Raw genomic sequence first — 20,854 nt, 5'->3', positions numbered from 1 at the left:
GGAAGCAGAATGCCAATTGAACAACAAAATAGCTGGACCCTTGCATTCATGGTTGCCACAAGTGCATCTGGGGCAAGGGAGATGCATTTTTGTCTGAAAGATCCTCACCAAACAGGTGGAGATCTCTGAGTACCTTAGCTAGTCCTCCTCGGTGGGGGGGGGCGAGAGGGTAGAACTGAACGTTGCAGGATGATCTGGAAAGCTAGCAGGCTGCATGACAAGCTAACTGAGAGGTGAGGATCAAAATTATGTGGATTACCAATGTAATCTCACATATTTGGCACCAAGAAACTGAAGTTGGTGCTGATGACAGTCTCAAACACAAGAAATCAGACGCAAAGCTATTAATATAGTTGGGGTTACTCTTCCTGCACTTTGCAAAGGACAGCCTTTTGTGGTTCTTTGGGATTGCGGCCTTAGCTCTCTAATACCCTGATATGATATCTGCAGATCCTTCTCATGCCAACCCTTCTATCTATGTCTATTCTTGTGTCTTGCACGCGTTGTATTGCCTGTGTGCTGTTCCTCACCATGGGCCGAAGTCATCAATACTGTAGCATAAGGCAGGGGTATTGCAAGCTATAGGGATTGGTAAAAAAAGGGTTGTTGTTCATTAGACCACACGGGTTCCAGGTGGACTTCCGAAGCAACATCTGTTTGTCATAAAATCTAGCCCAGGCATGGTTAAACCAAAAACATTTCCAATTTTCTAAAGTCAAGCCCCCAAAATAGAGCATTGCTTTTAGAAAATGTATGAGGGTGTTTATTATTCTCAAGGGAAAACATTCAATGTCTCCCTCATGCGGGGAGAAAACTATGCATCTCAGGTTGACTGCTTGGCGATATTGCAGACTTGCTGATGGAGTTACACCACCAAATAACGTTACTTGAGTGCATCTAAATATTATATATAAAAAAATTGTTCAATCTAATTGTAAAATATTTGAGACAGTTTTTCACTTCCGTTCTTTTCTGGCACCATGAGGAGGTGAGGCGTCATCAGTGTTTTGTTTTTTTGCTTTAGAATTCAGTTAATATAATAATATCAGTTTAGTAATAACGCGGACTCTACGCTCATAGATAGAGCTTCGATAGTGGCCTTCAAACGGCCGTTCATCTAAGTGCTATATGATATTCTGGAGCTAAATTAATCTACTTTATGTAGTTGTAGACACCCACAGACCTTCTCTCATATCTTCATTTTGTTCCATATATCTGCAGTGTTCTGTATGGTGGGCCTGGCAAGAAATAAGAAAGGGGGGGGCATGGTACACCTCAACAGGGTGTGGCTTCCAACATCATGTCTGCTGCCAGATGCAATCACTTGCTTCACTCTGATAGCAGCTGCTTTTAAGGATGACCTCTCTTCCCTGACCTCTATATGAGCATGGGATGCAGGAGGCTTGTGAAGAGGCATCACCCAAATTTTGCCAGATGTCCTGTTGCGGCCAACCTCAAAATGAGGCGTTTGGTTTACATTGGTTGATAACTGTGGGATCAGTTGTGAAGACACAACATTTGGGGTGCAGCCTGCTGCTGAAAAAATAGTTGCCTTCTTGCTTGTTTGCCCAATATTTTTGAGGAGGTGTGAACCAGGCATTTTCAGGTGCAATGCTTTACCATCAGTGCACCTTACTTTTCATGTTCATCTATTCTTACTAGGGTGAGGGGTCGGTGAGATGTGCTTAACTGTTAGCATCGGCTTAATATTACTACTGTGAATCTGCAAGCCATGACGTGGTTCGCCACATGGTGCTAAATGTGGCAGTGGCACACACTTAAAACAGAATCAAACCCTCACTCACTGGGCTTTAGCATCAAACTGTTTCATTCCCGAAACAGAAAATTAACACAATATTCAGAAAAAGATCCGTTAGCAATGTCTCCAAAGAAATCAGTACAGGAAACTCTCTTTAGGTAGTAGTAATTCATCGTAATTACATGGTAGTTGCACTTAAACAGAAATTCGCATCCGGTACCCTGAATACTCACAAAATCAATGAACTCTTCCTCCAATAAATATTTACCATCAACACCTCAATTTTGTCTTTTCCATTGAACTTTTAGTAAATACCATTGAAAAGGTCCCCACTTTAAGCGATGTTAGGAGGGCGGATTGAGACAGTGGGCATTATTATCTGCTTGTGAGTTTTCTTCTTAGTACCTCTATCTTACATTTAGGCACCGATTACGATGCAGCCCATAAAGCCTCCGACCGACGGACGGAGCCTTCAGGGCCAAATCGTAATGGGCCGCTCAGTTTACTTCCCTACAACCTAATTATGATCTAGGCAGTCGTAAATTAAACTGGCCCATTATTATGGCTGACTACTGATGGGCTCCACAAGCCCATTGGCCCGTCGGAAGCCAGCCAGTAATCTCAAGGGCGGTTTCCATCATGGTTTCCATGTCTGAAAGCGTGCTTGGGGGCCCCCAGCAGGGTCCACTTGTGCTTGCGACGAGGGGGATCCTTGAGGTGCCTGCCATGGGGTACAGTGATGAACTGCACCTCCCATTTTCCTATAGGAGCCTGTATTGCGGCTGGTTTACGGCCATAATGCATGCTCCCGTAGGGAAATGCAGGAATGCGACAGAACAGTGATCCGTCGCATCCTAATGAGGTGGTCGGAACCGCCGACCAGAGGTCGGTCGTCCCAGGACTGAGTAGGTGTTGGCCGGAAGCCTGACATCGAAATCAGCCCCTTAATGTCAGTTCTTGTTTGTTTGTCTTATAATTTCTGATTTAGATAGAAATGGCAATAACATCCAGATCATGCCATTGAGTCACAATGTTTGTTCCTAAAGTAATTTAATGGAAGCAGTATTTTACCAATTACTTATTTTATCATAGTACTTCAATGTGCATATATATCAAAGACCATTTGGCATAGTGGCAAACATGGAATCTTCCATTAGTTGTGAAAATGTATTCCATTAATTTAGATATTCTACGATATTTAAACTATAAATGTTTGCAATACCCTGCTACGATACTGCATATTTCTGTCGATGTATTAAATCAATAAATAAGCATCAATCCTCACGAAATGTTCTAGTATTTTTTTCATCTTGTGAGTCTGGAGCAAGTTAAATGTTAATTCTAAAACCGTCATTTAAGTGGCCTTATGGCTGGAGCAGTCGACCTCAACGGTGGGGAAACCGGATTCGAGTCTCAGCAGGGACGCTCAACATCCGGTGATTCCCGGCAAATGACAGTCTCCCCGCGCCTAACAAAAAAAAAATGAATATTTCCGTCTGTAATGCAACTGGTGCTGATACCTTCGGGTCAAGTTTGCGTTATTTAAAACTCCGGGGAAAAAACGTCGGGCCTCATTCATGAAGGTAAACTTGCAATTTCGTGGAAGTGTAACATTGTTTGTTATTCATAAAGGGATTTAAGAGTAGTATCTTTACGAGTGCGGAGTCTCTACACATAAAAGGATAGGGGCATATTATCCAGCACGGCGTTAAATTATCGCGAAAACTGCCGCTAAAGCGGCGATAATGGGCTTGATAATATGCCGCAGAGAATTCCCATAGAAGCTCATGTTGACAGCAGAACATGGGCTTCTATGGAAATTCTCTTCGGCATATTATCAAGCCCATTATCGCCGCTTTAGCTGCAGTTTTCTGCCGCTAAAGCGGCGATAATTTTAATGCCGTTTCTTGATAATATGCCCCATAGTTCTCATAAATCTCTGTGTTAATAGCAAACAATTGTATACTTACACAAAATTGTAAGTTTATCTTTGTGAATCCCTGAGTGCCTTTTGCTTACTTCTATGCTCTTTTCACAAATGTGTTAAAGTATTTACTGCAAATACTGTGTTCATCATTTTTTATATTTGATAATAAAAGGTGACCATTGAACACAACACAGAGCAATCTCCCAATATCCCATGTGTGACAAACATCGTGGAGGGGATAGAAGTCACAGAGCAACAGGCTGATCTCACAGTGAACTGGAAGATATCACACTTCAGGAGATATTCTCCATCAGATGATAAGCAAGCACAGCTACTTGTTAGCCGTAGGGAAATGGCTGGTGGTCCCGGAGTTAGCACAAGGGTAGTTCGGGTGCAGGAATCTGGGACGAAACTACTTGTCCCAAACTCTAATCGATCACTGGTGTACTGACTATATTGAAAGTGGGGGGCAGGTGGGTTGTGCAGTGCTTAATTTGAAAAACAAAAGTGCTAGGTCTCTAGTCAGCAGGGCACTTCCGCTTGCGCTGCCCATTGCTGCCGTCAATTACAGTGACAACATAGCTAATAAGTCACACAAGTGTGACAATTCTGACATTTTCAAAAACTCAAAGTTAAAAGAATCGCTTTGGCAGCAGGTATTATTCATTCTTAATGTATATGGAAATAATAAACAACATTTGTTGTGCTCATATCTGAATTAAAAAAACAGCACCACCACGTGGCAATCTGTGATGGGTACTGATGCAGACAATTAAGTGCCCGTGCCAAGCACCGGAAACCACCGCTCAAATTAAGCACTGAGTTGGGGGGAGGTTGAGTAGGTGAGAGAACCTGAGAGGCAGATCCCTAGAATGGGGACAGGAATGGGGCAGGTGGTGACCTTAAGAACATTGATTCCCCTTCCTAGGAAGGTGAACTGACAAGAATTGGTGAGTCAGTGGCCGAGAACACCCCACATGCTGCTGGGAAAAATCTGACCGGAAGGGATAGCTGTAAGGATGTAGGCATCTCTCCAGCACCTTGCTTGGGAGTTAATGTGTCCATGTGGAAGTAATAAAATGAAATCCATTATCTTAAGTGTCAGCAATCAGCCAACGTATTTACACACCTGTTCTGTAAGTGATAAAAAGTAGATAGCCTCACAAACTAATTAAGTGTAGATAAGGCTAAGATTCAGAAATGAACGTTGGACCAACTAGAGCTTTGATCCTTACTGCCTAGCAAATAGACCATGCTTTGTGAGGAGTGCTGAGAGCATTCCTAGCAATGACATCAGCATGGAATTAAGGGGCATATCAACAAGGGCTTTATCTCTGCTTTTTTGGCTTTTAAAGCCAAAAAAGCAGAGATAAAACTAGCACCCTATCAACAACAGGGTGCTAACATGCAAATTTTCAAGTTAGCACCCTTTTACTCTACGCTTCCACTTGCATCTCTAATGAGATGCAAAGGGGGCGTTCAGAGTAAAATAATAGGAGAAATGCTGCTAAGCGACATTTCTCCTATTATCAAGAATGTCGCTAACCCTGTTAGAGACAAAAAAAGCAGCGCTAACCGCGGTTAACGCTGCTTTTTTACGTCTGCTAATTTTCAGACTTAGCCATGAGATCCTATGGAAGGAGGATATCATGGCTATGTTTGCCTGTCCCTATCAACAAGGTAACCTGTGATTATCGCTGGGTTTCCAGCGATAATCTCACGTTAGCCTGTTAGCGTGTAGATTTTTATCGCTATTGAGATAAGCGTTGCTAATAGCACGCTATCTCAGCGATAAAAATTCACGCTAGCCGGCGATAATTATCCTCACGCTAAGAGCGCTGAGCGATAATTATCGCCGGTTGTTGTTGATATGCCCCTAAGATGGGTGAGCAATACGGTAGTGGAAGAACCTGTGATACTAAGGCAAACACCAACTATTTCACAGTTCCTTAGAACCTGTTGGTGTGCCATTATTATGGGAATTAGAATAAAAATGATCCTATTTCCTTTCAGTTCCTATCACGTTAATTTTCCTCAAGAAACAGTCTATTGTGATCAAAGTTTCAAAAAACCACAGCTAGTCATTTAGGGATAGCATTTATAATTTTTGAAAGTGCTGTAGTAGTGTATGACGCACGCAGTTATTTCTCGGGAAGAAGTAGCTGCGTTTGTAACATAACATGGAAGGCATGTCTGCCTTTGATCCCCTGAGCCTCAGGTCAGCGCTGAGAGGATGTTTCTTGTAATATCTTACCTCTTCCACACATTTCATTCAGCGCTGGAAAGACAACTTATATTTTGACAGCAAGATATGTAATTGTAAACTTAGTGGAACAAGGAAACGACCCGAAAAACAGTTATTTTTATTTTTTTTTTAAAAACGAAATCTTCCTATTGGCTCTTACAGCTATCCACTAGAATGTGCAAGCTGTATAGAAATATTTTTTGATAATGCCCAACTAAAACTACATACATTATAAAAAAAATAGGAACTAACGTAAAACAAGAGCTAAAGATACTCTTCAAAAAAGGAGGTTTGTGTTTCAGACTTTAGAGCACGTCACTAAGCCCTTGCCTAATTTCACGCCTGTCACAAAATGGCTAAAAGCCAAAATGCTATTGAAATGTCTTGATATTTAGAAACGAGCTGCTTGCTGTGAATGTTTGTCAGTAATATTGGGTTCTAGCAGACCTAGATTCAGTGATGTAAATTCACACACTCTACATTGAAAATGGTAAGAATTAAGGTTAACTTCAATACCAATGTTCATAGTGACGGTGCTTCATTTTAGCTGGTGTTTGCCGGTGGGGGCCACAGGCACTCATTTTTTTGGGACTATTTTTCTGCATCGGACACTTAAGAGAGCAACAGAAGGAAAAACAAACAAAAAGGAAAGACAGAGGATGAGAAAGACGGAACAACCGTCTCAAAAGGAGAAAGGAGGAACCTCCAAAAGTGAGATAGACTGTCAGGGAGTGTCTAGAAGTGGATTAAGGGGGCGTGATGTGCACTTAGGACTCAGAAGCCTTGGTATTCAACACACGCACATTGATTTGCACAGGCCATGAGCTTCTGACCAGAACCCTGGGCACCGGCACTCATTTCTTTACAAGTTAACTGCTGCATATTGAGGTCATCAACACAATACAATTGAGAGGAGAATTCCATTCTAGCAATCTTGGACTAGTTGTAGAGGGACATTTATGAATTAGGTTTAGGTTACCTGCAAATCTATATTCTAATCCTTTACAAGACTGTCTCTGTTCCATGAAGAGGACTGTTATCCTATGTCAATGTAGAATAACGCTTGATGCTGTTAATGTCTAGGCCAGTTGATCTTGATCTAATATTAGACAGTGAGGACTAGTTAGGAGCATCTGCAGGCTCTGGTGAGAACCTGTAGTGAACTTTGATAATTTATTAATATACAACCAATAGAAACTTGCAGCCCCCGGAATTAAAATGTAATAATTGAGTAACTGGGTAACTGAACTAAATAGTGTATTAGCTCATCACAATTGCAAAAATTACTTCAGCAACTTCAGAGCCAACATTCAACAACTAATTTTTGATTGTAGAAAAACATATATACAGTAGACTTTTAGAAGCCTTAAGATAGCTCTCTTCATCCATTGGCATGTTCAGTTGTCATTCTGATTTTGCTACTGCCCACCACAGCTTACAACATAGTACAATGGATCAGCCCACATCAGCCACGTTCCGTTGCCTGTTAGTCATTGCATTCTGCCAAAGCACAATGTTGTCAATCAGAGAGAAAGTTGCCCCTTTCTATGCCTGGGACTTGTGGGCCATCTATGTGCTTTCTTTCTATAATATATCTTTTATTTTATTATTTTAAATTATACTCAACTTTTCCAGGGTCCAGCAGCTCCCCAGACACTGCTACCAGGCCCTCATGGCTGTTTGTAGTGCACTGCGTTGCATGTGCACACTGCTTGTGACCACCATGTTTTGTGATTGGGCTTTCAACCCATTTCAAGATGGCTGTCCTTGTGTGTGCATGCACCTCTATGCCCACACTTGGGTGGCTTTTTTGAATAGGGTTCCAATCCATCACAAAAAACACTCAACACCAGCCACCTCTTTATGTTTGTAAGAAGGATTTGCAAAAAGAAGAACACATTTTTGTTTGTCACTGCAAAAAATCCCGATGTACATCATGCCCTACCATACGCATAACATAGAAAGATGAAATCCTGCCCCACAGTAGGGGTGGAGTCTTCACACTTGTAAACTTACTATTAAAATGCAGTTTTGTGAATACTGAAAAAGCGTAAACTTACACAAACTTGTAAGTTTACCTTTATGAATCAGGCCCAAGTTGCCCCAGAGCTGGAATCCCTGATTAAAGATGGACCTGCCTTCATGGTTCTTGCAATTGTGTCTAGCTTGCGTCAGCATGTTTACATTGCTGGGCACCAGGTTGTTGGTGGAAGTACAGTTAAGGACTGAAGCTCTATTGGGCCATGCAGTCCATGCCCAATCTATGATCATCTTCTCTCATACGTGCAGAGCTTGGCATTGCCGCAAAAAATGTAGTATTGCTAAACAAAATTTCAGATAAAGGTAGGAGAAAGAAAATTACGTCTGGTAAGATTTATATCTCATGGTTTAAACTTGACTGAGGGGTTTGAGATCATCGGTTTTATGAGTGAACGATCAGGGGTTTATGCATAATATCTACAGTGACAATGGTGTGGAAGGACAGGTAGCATTTTCTCTGGGATCAGAGCCCCAGGGTCAGCCAGGGAGTGCACTGAATACAGAAAACACTGACAGCTTTGTTAGGCCGCTTTTCCAAGGGAATTAGGGATTGAAAGTAAACTTTGATGGGAAGGCATACATGACAGAAAAGACATGCTGAGTGGTGTGGATTGTGCAAATGGCTACAATAGGTTTCCCTGGCACACTTTGATGGTAATGTCTCAGATATACAGAGTCCTGAGTGCCACAGCAAGCCAACAATTTTACCTCAGTGATCTACAAGAGACACTGTAGAAGCTTGCATCTTTGCACGTGTAACAGAGTGGTATTGAGAGCAAAATCAGGGAGACTCAGGAGGCGGTGCATGTGCACTGATGAACTATGTCATGGATTTTGGAAGTTTATGGAGTAGTCTTGATTTGTTGGAGGAAATGTTTAATGTTCTGTGGCAAGAAAATATTTGTGCAGATCACACGGGGAGAGGTGGGTATCAGCTGGTCTTATAGTCTGCAGGAACGCCCACTGGAATTTAAGATAGAGCATACAGGTAAGGGTCTATCTTCTGGAAAGAGTGTCCTTCCCCCTTTGTGCTAGTATTGTTGAGAACCTCTGGAGCTTTGCGTGATTCCAGGATGCAGGCTACTTTGCATGCTGCAGCCCGAGTAGCCAAAGAAATATCACCTGCAAACACAAAAACATATTTTTTCTTCAAATTACACAAAACGTCTGGAAAATTACAGAACTTATGGGTGAATTGTGCAAAGTGCACTTGGTGTGTCTTGAGGGAAAACTGAATGCAAGGGTTTGTCATCTGTTTAAAGTTAAACAAGACAGTGGTTTACAAAGAAAATATCTCTTGCATCAAACTTTCCACTTGAACATCTCCATCGAGACAAATTTTACTCAAACCAATTCTCTGCATCAAATCAATGTGTGATATTTTGAATTGGCATAAATGTTGACATTTTGTGTAGTTTGCATAACACAAAATTATTAGAATCATTCAAATTGTGTGAGCTTAACAGAACATTTTGCACGACCCTAACTGTATGTGATCTTCCTACTCTCCTGCTATGTTGCCGACAACAGTGGGTAGGTCTAACAAGAATATATAGCAGCATCCCAGAGATGCAGGAAAACAACAAAATTTGATCAGGCAAATGCTTGCAAAAGTATCATCCATTGACAATCATTTGAGTAGCATTCCAGTCCATTGCTTTTTTGTCCACTGCACCACTCCAAATTGGGGACAATCACATGTCAGTCAGTTGTGGTCTTGCTCCAGTAGGAACAGTCCAAGCCAACCGGCCAGGCCATATCCACTCTGAATGGGAACACAAGACACCTGGAGTCACTGAAAACTTTCTACTACTCCCTGCAATCCAGTAAAAGCTCTTAGATCCCTGTGTTATTGTTATGTGTGTGTTAGGGTCAGTTGTACATTCTCCAAAGATAACTGGCACCATCTTGTTCTCATAATCTGTTCCAGAGTGTTGCTAGTGCTCTGGCTGCCTGGTCATTTTTTTATTTTATTAATCTTTGTCTTGGCCCAGATGGGAGTTCTGAACTGAGGTGTTCTCTATCATATGGCCATGCTGTAGTGCATGAAGCGGTTTAGCACCAGGCCGCTGCCCTCAGGGTGGGTCTTGGCTTCCAAGTACTCACTGATGCAGGCATATTATTAATGGAGCATTCCAGTGACTAGCTCAGTGATGCTACTTCACAACACGTACTCCACGTATCTTTGACCAGAGTCTACCAGAGTAACCCTGTATGACATTGGATGGAAAAGATCTTATTCAAAATGATGAGCTGTTCTCCACTAGAGAGTGGGGAAGGACACACATCCTTCTGTTTTAATTACCCTCACACACCCTAGTGGTGTCATGCTTCATCATAGGGTCACCCTGGTGCCTAAAAGTCAGGGTGGGCTCAACCGTATTTCAGGGAGCTAGATAACTGTGGCCAGGGGGAGTTAAAGATTAAAAACCCACCGCCAGATCCCAGTATCCCTTTAATTGTAGATCTGATGGGGATATTAAAATAATAATTATAGGGGTCAGACAGGATATTTATGGTCCTACGACCCTAGAGCCAACATGTTTCAGTCCTGATTGGCCATAATGGTCCAGGACTTTCTTCAGGGCAGAGAATATAGTAATCCTCCCTGGACAAAAAAGACATGGGGGGGAATTGCCCTACTCTACTTTTATTTTTAGGGCAGATAGCTGCTCCTAAACTACCTTCTTGTAGGTAATTTATCTATGTTCAGTGTTCACTCCATCCCATCTCTGGAGAGTAATCGTATCTCTGGGGACTCCGAGACACGGGTAGCCCTTTAGTCAAACTATCATCAAGGGTCCTTCCCGGCAGTGTGACCTGTTCGGTTCGTATCCCCGGGCTTTGTGCCATCATGCTCAGTGATGCATCATGTTATGTTACGTTATGTTAATTTGCTTTCTAAAGCGCGTGATTACCCAAGGGTGTGTTGGCACTGGCTATATTAGCAGTAAATAGGAGCACTAGAAATAGCTGAGATCCTAAACAGTGCTAAACAGCAACGTTTTCAGGGCTTTCCTGAAAGCCAATACATTTTGCATGGCTTTGATATGCATGGGAAGTGTGTTCCATGCTTTTGTTGCTCCCATCACAAAGCTTCAGCCTTCCCAAGTCACACATTTAAATCTGGGCACTAGTGCAGATTTGGCTGGTGCAGACCTTAAGATCTGTCTTTGAGTGAACCAATTGGAACAGATTTTTTAGGACAACAGGACCTAAACTGTAATGCTTTAAAAGCAATTCAAAGTGCTTTAAAGATAACTCTTTGTATAATGGGCAGCCAGCGAAGTTTCCGGATAGATTTGGAAACGTAATGATGTTTTGGGATTTTCAGCAGGAGACAAGCTACAGCATTTTACAAGGTTTGAAGTTTATTGAGTACATATTGGTGTGCATTGAGATAAAGACCATACAATAGTCTAACCTAGACAGCACAAGGATGTGACTACCGTTTTCTGGAGATCTGAAATAAAAGGTCTTACCTTCTTTATCATCCTGAGGGTCTGAAAAGATGCAGAAGTGACAGCATTAACTTCATCGGTATAGGTCAGTTTTTCATTGATTAGGACTCCCAGATTACAGGTTTTCCTAACTGGAATGGAGAGTGAACCCAAATCTTTTGGCCACCATGCAGGGGTCCAGAAAGAGGATTGGGCTGCAAAGAGCATGACTTCATTATTTTCTGAATTGAATTTCAAACAATTCTCACACATCCATACATTAACCGCCTGCGTAGAGTCACAAAATTGTGCCCAATGACAGTGTCCCACTGGCCAGGGAGACAAGAATTTGTGTGTCGTCTGCATAAGAGGTAAGCAAAAAACCAAAAGATTTTATTAATTGGCCTAAGGCAAATAACATAGACATTAAAAAGCATAGGGTTGAGCAAGGACCCCTGAGGGACCCCACAAAGTAGAGAATAAGGCTGTGAAACAAATTCATCCAGTCAAATAGAATGTTCTCGGCCTTGGTGGAGAATAAAGCAGTTCCCAAGCAGTTCCAGTAATCCCGAGGTTAGCTAAATGATCCCTCAACAGCCTATGATTAACGGTATCAAAATCCACTGATAGATCAAGTAGGATATAGACTGCTCTGCCTCCCAGATCGAGAGATAGCCTGATTTCCTCATTAGCTTTGATTAGAGCAGTCTCTCTACTGTGATACTGCAGAAGCTAAACTGAGTGGCATCCAGAAGATTGTAGGACTGAATATGCTCGACTAGTTGTATGTTCATGACATTTTCTATGATCTTTGCTGGCATAGGTAAACAGGAATTGGGGCAGTAACTATGTGGATCCAAAGGATCAAGGGAAGTTTTTTTTTTTAATTAAAGGAAGCACTGAGGCTTTCTCCCAAATTGTGGGAAAATAACCAGACTTAAACATTGATTGAAAAATGTCTGTTACCTTCAGCAAAATTGTGTCAGCTGCTAACATGGCAACCCTGGGGGGGGCAAGGGTGTTTTGGAGACCTGGATTTTGCTTATTTCACCAATCTTGTAACTTCTTCTCTAGACGGTGGAATAAATTCACTAGAGGTAGTGCCCACAGCACTGGAATCTGAGCAGGTCATGTCGCTGGGAGAGACAGTAGCAGGGTCAAAAGCCTGTTATAAACTTCTTTGACTTTCTGAAGAGATAGAAATCGCCAAGGTATTACAGAAAGATTGGCTGGTGTTTGTGGGTTTTTTGCTGTATCTGTTGCGAGTTTGGTGACTGTCAAAATAGTACTTTCATAGAGTTTTTTGCTGCTTCAATCTTATTAGTAAAGTAGGAGGCTTTTTCCTTTTAATATTATAGCCTTGTAGTTTGCCAGGCACTTTTGGTATTGGACCATCTCATCCTCCTCGTAATCTGATCTCCATTTTTCTTCTGTCTCCTACAGATCTGTTAATGGGCCCTAAGGTCCTCAGAGAACCAAGGAGCAGAGATATTTCTCATGATCTGTGTTCCTCGTTTTACCTTGTGCATTTGTGGCTGGCAAGGTTGTTGTGTGGTTGGCATGAGCCATGATGTCGGAAGATATACTCTATCACCTGTGAAGGTTAAAGTCGAGTCATGTATGGTTGCAGAATGGCAAAAGGTTATTTACATTGTTTGGCTCTGTTGAAAATGCACTTAGTAGGATATGGTCCAGTAACATTGTTTTTGCATCCTAGCAGAGACTCAAAAGGAGTTCATTAAAGACTAATTGTGCCAAAATTCAGTAACCATTTTGAGAATGAAGTGAAATGTAGTTTAAAAGACTTACAAAATATATTTTGAGGCTGGAGTAGTTTCTGAGGTTGGAGAAGAACTACCATTGATTTTTTTTCAAAACTGTGTTTATTGGCATTTTATCTTTTCTTTATAAAATAATTTGCATTCACATATGCATCAACTTGTATGTTGTTATTCATATAATATTGATAGATACAGTGATATATAACAGCAGTAGGCACATTCATTACCTTAGGGTCGGGGGGCACCCCATGTAACATTTGGGTATGGTGACGCGTCACATTCGATGTAGAAGATCTAGCGTACGTCTCCCGACCTAAATTTCCCAGAGTGCTGTCAATACAAGTGCAGGCCTTCTCAGTGGGCCTCCGTCGGTGCGCTGTGCAGGCAAATCAGGAAGGAAGTGACCAAGTGTGCGATCAGAGAAAGTATAGAAAGTAAAATAACAAAAGAAGAAATGCCCAGTGTAAAGTGGAATGAACTCAAGAAAGCCAAAAATCCCAACAAAGGCAAACCTTCTAAAACTAATGTCTCAAGGGGACAACGGTTTGCTTTTAGAGGAAGAGAAACAAGTAATGTTTAAGGGGGAGGTGAACAGGGCAGATGGGGGAGGGGAGAGAAGAAGGGGGGTAGAAGGGAGGCCCCAGCGGCCAGAGCCACCGTGCAACATTATATGTGGGGGGAGGGCACAGCGAGAGCCAGCCCCATCCTGCAAGAAAGGTCTCGGTCAGGCTGGGGGACCAGCCCGCAGGAGGGTCAAACACCTTTTTACCTGAGTGGGGGGGCTCCAGGGCGCTGCTCAGTCCTCCCTGGAATATGAATCCTCAGAGGTGTCAGTCCACCCCCATCTGAGTCTGCCTCATCCGAGGGGTGTTCCCTTTTGTCCGCTATCTCTTCTCACTATCCAGTTATGGGGTGTCTATGGACACCCCAGGCCTTCTCCTGCCTGAGGACCCTCTCCTCTGCCCTTGTCCATGTGGTTACATCAGTCTTCCAGAGCCCCACAATGGGTCCCATTTGCCTTGTGGGCCATTTCTATTCTCATCTGGGCCAGGACCAGTGTCAGCGCCAAGTTCATGAACCTATTGACAACTTTTTTCTGTTTAGGTCTGGGGAAAGGCCCAAGCAGACATGTTTCCACCGTATTCGCAATAGCACGGGTAAGGACCTCATTCAATTGGGCCAGTATAGCGTACGAATAGCCCTGAAGGTGGGGACACCTCCAACTCATATAACAGAAGCTTGCATCTCAGTGGACACAGAAGGGGCATCCGCTCCTGTCTCCCCCGCAAATTGCCCTTATCCTGTGTGGCGTCAAGTATGTCATGTGGGTGTAGTTAAAATGGATGTATTTCAGTCATGGGTTATCTTATTGTGGTGTCCCAATATCCTGTGCTATTCCATGCCTGGGATTTCCCATCCCACTATGGACTCCTACACCCCTCCCCCCCCAGCCCAGCTAGGGGGTAATTCACCATCCTGTTGAGGGCCCTATAAAACCAAGTCACCAGATGTTGGGCTGAACCTGTTGTCACCAGTAGTTGGAGCACCTAATGTGGCTGGGGCGTGGTGGCACAAACACCCCACAGGTCTCTAGATGCCCATACAAATGACTCATACATTAGAAACTTGCCTTGGGGGGAGATTCATGTGTGATGTCTTCTCTCCCAGAGCCAGAAGGATGCCCATATGAAGCAGTCACACACCATGGTCAGTCTGGTTCGTTCCAATCACTCAATTGTGCTTCCGAGAAGCATGAGAGAGGCTCGCCATATGGAAGAGCCACCAGAGGCATGCCCGGGGCATATAAAGGCTGAACCCCCGTACGTCAAATACAGTGGTGGCAGCAGTATAGAGCCACTGAAAGAAGGGGGCCAGCGCTTGGGAGCCTCAGTGCCAGCCTCAACAACTTAGCTAGCAACCCTCCTGTAAGAGGTTCCCTGATAAAAAGGCTGTGCTCCTCCCATTGAGCAGCCCCCAGCCAATGAGACACCCACTGGAGCTTGTCCACCAGAAAGTACAACTTGAAGTCAGAGGATCTCAGGCCCCCTCCGACGACGGCCTCCAGAGGGTAGCAAGGGACACCCTGTGATGGCCCCCCTCCCAAATGAGCTCTCTAAGGAGTGAGTATTCCTGCAGAAATCATGTGCCTGTACATCAACTGGTAAATTTGCAAAGAAATAAAGCAGTCTTGGGAGCATCACCATCTTGGATATCGTTATATGCATCATGAGCGGCAATTTCACCGATCTCCAGAAGAGCATGCATGCCCTAAGTGAGCGCAGCACCACCCCAGGTTGTTCTCCCGCAAAAAAGGCTAATGAATGATACACTTGGACCTACAGATATTTAAAGGTGGTGGGGGCCAAGCCAAGTCCAGCGGGTGTCTGGGGGCGTGGTAGGCCCACCACAAACGGCAATAGGCAAGTCTTGGCAAGAGTAACCCGAAGGTCTGATAGAGCCCCAAAGTCACCTAAGAGACTCATCTGTCTGTGGGAGGTTGACCCTTCAAGCTGTGATTTCGTACCCTTGGTGGGAAGGGATGTGGTTAGGCTTTGGCACTCGAGGGGATGTATTCAGGTATGCTTTTATGTATAAAACTAGGACATTTCTTTTCAAGGTTTTGGTCTGAGTTAAGCAAAATGCATTATAGTGTGTGTATCTCTTATATTAGATTACATTTTTTCAGTGCTTTTGTATTCGCTTAGATGAATTTATGCATATTTTAATGATAGACCAGGACAATTTTAAAGTAATATACATTACAATGTTTGTATTTTTTATATCAGATTTTAATTTTTAAATGTATGGTCTTATTCTGAATGTATTTAATTGTCTGCTTTGATGGTTTTCCAATAAAAGAATAAAGCATTATTTGATTTGACTCATCATGAGGTTGGTGGCTGAGGCGCCCTCCGCCATGTATAGCAGAAGGTCATCCGCATACATGGACACAATATGTTCCCACCCCCTGCGACTATGCCCCTGACTCTGCCCTCTCAGCAGTTCCACCAATGGCTCTATTTTGATGGAAAATAGAAGAGGGAATAATGAGTAGCCCTGGTGTGTCCCTCGAAGTATGGCAGAGCTCTTTGAGATTGTGGCACCCATTTTAACTCTAGCTGTCGGGAGATAATATAACAGCCACACCCACCGGATCCAGGAGTGCCCAAGTTCCTTGTGGTGCATGACTTAATTGAGTAAGTCCCACTGGATTCTATCAAATGCCTTTTCAACATCAACTGACATGATCATGGCTTCAGGGAGAGCCTGAACTACAGGGCCACAGAGGATACTGCAAAGTGGCTTCAAATTAAGGGAGATGTTAAGTGTCAGAATAAAGCAATTTTGATCCGAATGGATCAGTGTCTTCAAATGTGGCAGGATATTGGCCACCAGTTCCTTGCTAAAGACTTTAAAGTCGATGTTCAGCACGGAGAGCTGGTGAAATGCAGTCACCGTAGCACCTGTAATTCTAGCTGTGGGGAGGGGTACTATCATGGCCTCACTCATCGTAGCCGACAGAGAATCCTCGTAAAGTCCTTAGTGTAACGCAATACCAGTCTGGGGGCTAACATATCCATTTATGTAACATAAAACTGTGTGGGCAAGCTTTACGGTCCAGGGGTCTTACCCGTGGCCATGTCTTCAATGGGCATCTTAACTCCTTGTGATGTCACCGGACCTCCCCAGTTCATCTATCAGTCCCCATGGCAGACATCTAAGAGTGACCAGGTCCTGGAAGGCCTGGAACTCCCCCTGTGGGAACAGGTCCAGATGCCGATAGAGGTGAGTATAGTAATCACGGAAGGTTATTTTTATGGCCCAGGGAGAGTATAGTGTCTTGTCGTCCTCTATGCATAGCTGTGTGATGGGTGTACCATGTGCATCTGACCTAACGAGCAAGGCCAGGAGCTTCCAAGCTCTGCCCTCTGCTGTGTGACCCAAATACTCTGACCGTGTTACAAAATGGGTCAACCAACCCGAGCAGACAAGCCTGTTAAGTTGAATATGGAGTTGTTATATGTGGGAGTAGTAGGATTATTCTCTGGCTGCGTTATGATGGACCACTATACATCCACCAGGCCTTAGTCCCTCATTCAGTCCCATTTACCTGCTGCCATTCTCAATGCTAGTACCCCAGGGATGGGAGGGGTGGAGTGTTCTTCCTGAGTGTCAATCACACAATTGAATTCCTCCCCAGCAACAGGGCCACACCAAAAAGCGTCCCCTTGGGAGCAGATACTGCACCCATGGGGACGCAACTGGTCTTGATGCGGCATGTATAGGCACCCAAGTGAGATCTGCCTGCGGTGTAATTTTCCCTCAACCAATACGTAGCATCCCCCTCTATCTTTCAGTGCATGTGTTGCCTCAAAGGGGACTCAAGCCCTCACCCAGAGCAGAGCCCCTTAGGCGTAGGCCAAATATGTCATCTAGAATATCTGCCCGCACCACCAGCACTGCAGCCGTTCTACCTCCACCTCAATGAGATGAGTCTCCTGTAACACAGGAATGGACCCCCATCCCACCAGGTATCTATGTATTGAGTGTTGTTTACCCCGAATGTTCAAGGACATTAGTACCGTATCACAGCATGCGCAAGTCATGTAAAGGTATCTTTAAAGGGACTCCCAGGCATCCCATCCCTACCAGTCCAACGCCCCCTGGTTCCAAAGACAAACAACAATCAAAACAACCCAAACTCCCCAACCCAAGAGCAGTCCCACAACAGCCAACCACCATACCTATAATGTCACAAAGCATGAGTCAACCTTGGTTCTGCTCAGCCACTAACCAGTAAGCCAACGGGATGCAGGGGCGAGATAATGCGTGTGAAACAGCCGATCATCAGCCAGTGACCAGTACTTTAATACAGTCTGTATCAATCAATGCTTTATAATATGCAACCATCCTTTATTTCCACCGGGCAATTTGGGCATTTTTGCGTTCAGTTGAAAAATTCATATTTGTTTTTCTGGACATAAAAATGTAATACAGACTAGTCTGCATCAATCAATGCTGTACAGTATGCAAGCTTCCTTCATTTCCACTGGGCAATTTTGTCTTTTTCCATTCGGTTGAAAAATATACAGTTGTATTTTTGGACATAAAATTGCCCCAATCGCCCAGTGTAAATAAAGGATTCTTGCATTTTATATAGCATCCTTTATTTACACTGGGCGATTTGGGCATTTTTATGTCCGGTTGAAAAATGCATGTTTGTATATCTGACAAGAGATGTCTGGGTTGGCATGTCCATCTAGACAACACATATGTGAACTAAGTCCATAGAATATTAGCTTGGTCCACCGTTATAATTTTTCCCAAAGGTATAAACTCACCACTTTTTATTTTCAACTAAAAACATATGATAGTTTTATTTCCACTCTTCAAAATGTGCAATTGTTGAAGGTAGTCAAACATCCCATGATATTGTTTTCATGCTGTTGTAGCTATCATCATAACTTTCAGTGGACTCTATCTTCACATTTTTAAAATAAATTATTCAAATTCGTCCTTCAGCTCCTAACCCTTCTGCTTTTTCCCCTTTGAGCAATCGGCCTGGAACTATTAACTGCCACTGAGGAAGCTTTCAGATCTTCTGTGCTTCCACTTTGCATTAATCAGTTTATATCTTCTGTGATGTTTCTGCAGACACTACATTTTTGCTCAACAGTTTTCCATTCAAAATATCCAATTTGCCTTCAGCTTTGGCCACCAATTATATTAATAATATTTCATTAAAAACATAAAAAGCATTTTCCTTACTAAGAGAATGTAAGTTTCTCTCATACTACAAAGCAGTTACTTACATGACTTCTACTCTGGGGCAGTGGGCTCCTGCCAGGATAAGTTCAATCTTGCTGATCTGTGTGGTGGGGATGAAGTCGGCCATCTTCCTGATGCACTGGCATCGCAATTCTAGACTTGCAGTAACTCCTGCTGGTGCAAAATGAAGACAGTGTTTTAATACCATTTTTAAATTTCCTCTTAGAACTTTTTCAGGCATGTTAAAGTTTCAGTGAATCTTGTGTGTGAGTTATCTATGGGAAAGCAAATTTTCAACATACAATTTGTTAAGTTTATAATTGTTCTCTGTTGCTGAGAAGTATACATACCTCAACTTCAAACAAATATTTCTAGCCCATATTTAAAAAAAATCACACAATAAAAAAAATCACTTGCATTACAACATTTGAAAAACATTGTGTATCGTGCACATTTTCACAGAGATATATAAACATAACTAAACAGTTAAGCAGAAGAGTTGTGTACCCTGTTCGTGGGGGGGATCACTGGCCATACCGGGGACACTGGGAGCGAACCAATTGGGTTTGGGGTTGTTTGCCACTGGTGTTGTGGGGTCCATCCTACTAAAGCTCAGCAAACAGGATCAAATATGACCCTTTCCGCATTTAACTCTAATGGTAGTGAGGACGAACAGTAACAGGTTTCTCAGAGAGGTAGTGTGGGGGAAGTGAGCTCAGAACTCACTCAACATTCAAGTCAACAGACAATAATATCAATGTCAGGCCTGTGCTTGTTTTTTCTTTTCGAAAATCATACCTGGATATAGAGCAGTATTCTTGATTACAATTGTCGCTTGTGGTGCAACCTGCTGATCCCCCCTTGTGCTATCTTCTTCTTGGGGACCATTGAAAAGCATCACCCTCAATTACTTATGAAAGAAGTATGAATGAGTCGCAGGTACACTTCTGGGGCCCACTAGTGAAATGAGCAATCAGCTTCCTGTGTATCACATGTTCTTACCCCTGGTTAGTAGGACTTTAGTCTCTAAGGGCCTCATGTATGGCGTAGGGAAGTGCAGCAAGGCACCGTGCTGCGCTGCCCTAAGCCAAAGTGAAAGGGCAGGAATGCACTGTATTCGTATTTAAGCAATACAGTGCATTCATTTCCTTTTTGGCTGCACTGGAGCCATTTTGGCAGCCTAGCACCAACGTAGGCACACTTGCACCATGGTGCAAAGGTGCATCGGTTGTAGGCAGGATTTTTTTTGTGCTAGAAGGGCACCTTTACAACTCTCTAACAGAGGAAATGTTTATGGGAGTGTGAAATAAGGAAAATGGTATGGGCATACAGGACTACATGTCACGGTACTGTTGGGAAAAGCCAGTTTTCACTAATGAGGGGCAGAATACCAAACTCCAAGGTAATCAATGGTGGGTGAAGAAAAGTGAAATTGTGGAATGCGGTGTCCATGAAGTTTTAATTTACTGTAGCCACTCCAAGCCACACAGCGTGGCTTTGTGTGGCTTCAGAAATCTTAATCAGAGCCCTGCGTCACGCATGTACCACTTTACGTGGTGGAAAAGTGACATAGGGCTCTCATAAATAAGCCCTGAGTCTCTCACTCTCAACTAGCTCAGATTGAGCGGCTTAGTCTTCCTTCCCTTAAGCAGAGACCTTTTGGACTTGGAAGCAGTCTATGGGAGCTGCTGGGAAAGTCAAGTGCGGCCAGCGTTTCTTCTGATACAGCTGCCTGAGTTCACTCCAGTGTTCATCAGAGGCTATGGGGCTTCTGTGCATGCATAGGGGAGGATGCTGCTGCCCTTTCATGTCAGTGAGATTGAAGCAGGCCCTTTTCAGTTGTTGGCCAATGCAGGCAAGAATCTGACATCCGGTTGATATGATCAGAAGGGC

The 20,854-nt window shown here is 43.3% G+C and overlaps 1 protein-coding gene across 2 annotated transcripts in view; it reads right to left on the bottom strand.

The window, feature by feature from the left end:
- LOC146866418 (interleukin-8-like) overlaps positions 1-20,854 on the bottom strand; it is a 65,580-nt gene that overhangs the window by 32,504 nt on the left and 12,222 nt on the right. Inside the window, exon 2 of one of the 2 annotated variants that reach the window (XM_085636483.1) lies at positions 19,006-19,135. In XM_085636483.1, coding sequence (XP_085492609.1) covers positions 19,006-19,135 — 130 coding nt within the window. The remainder of the gene's footprint in view (positions 1-19,005; positions 19,136-20,854) is intronic. The other variant, XM_085636484.1, reaches the window with a different exon arrangement.

This window comes from Triturus cristatus, chromosome 2_1, assembly GCF_964204655.1.
Source record: "Triturus cristatus chromosome 2_1, aTriCri1.1, whole genome shotgun sequence".
Taxonomy (NCBI): domain Eukaryota; kingdom Metazoa; phylum Chordata; class Amphibia; order Caudata; family Salamandridae; genus Triturus; species Triturus cristatus.
This window is presented reverse-complemented; position numbering and strand designations above follow the sequence as displayed.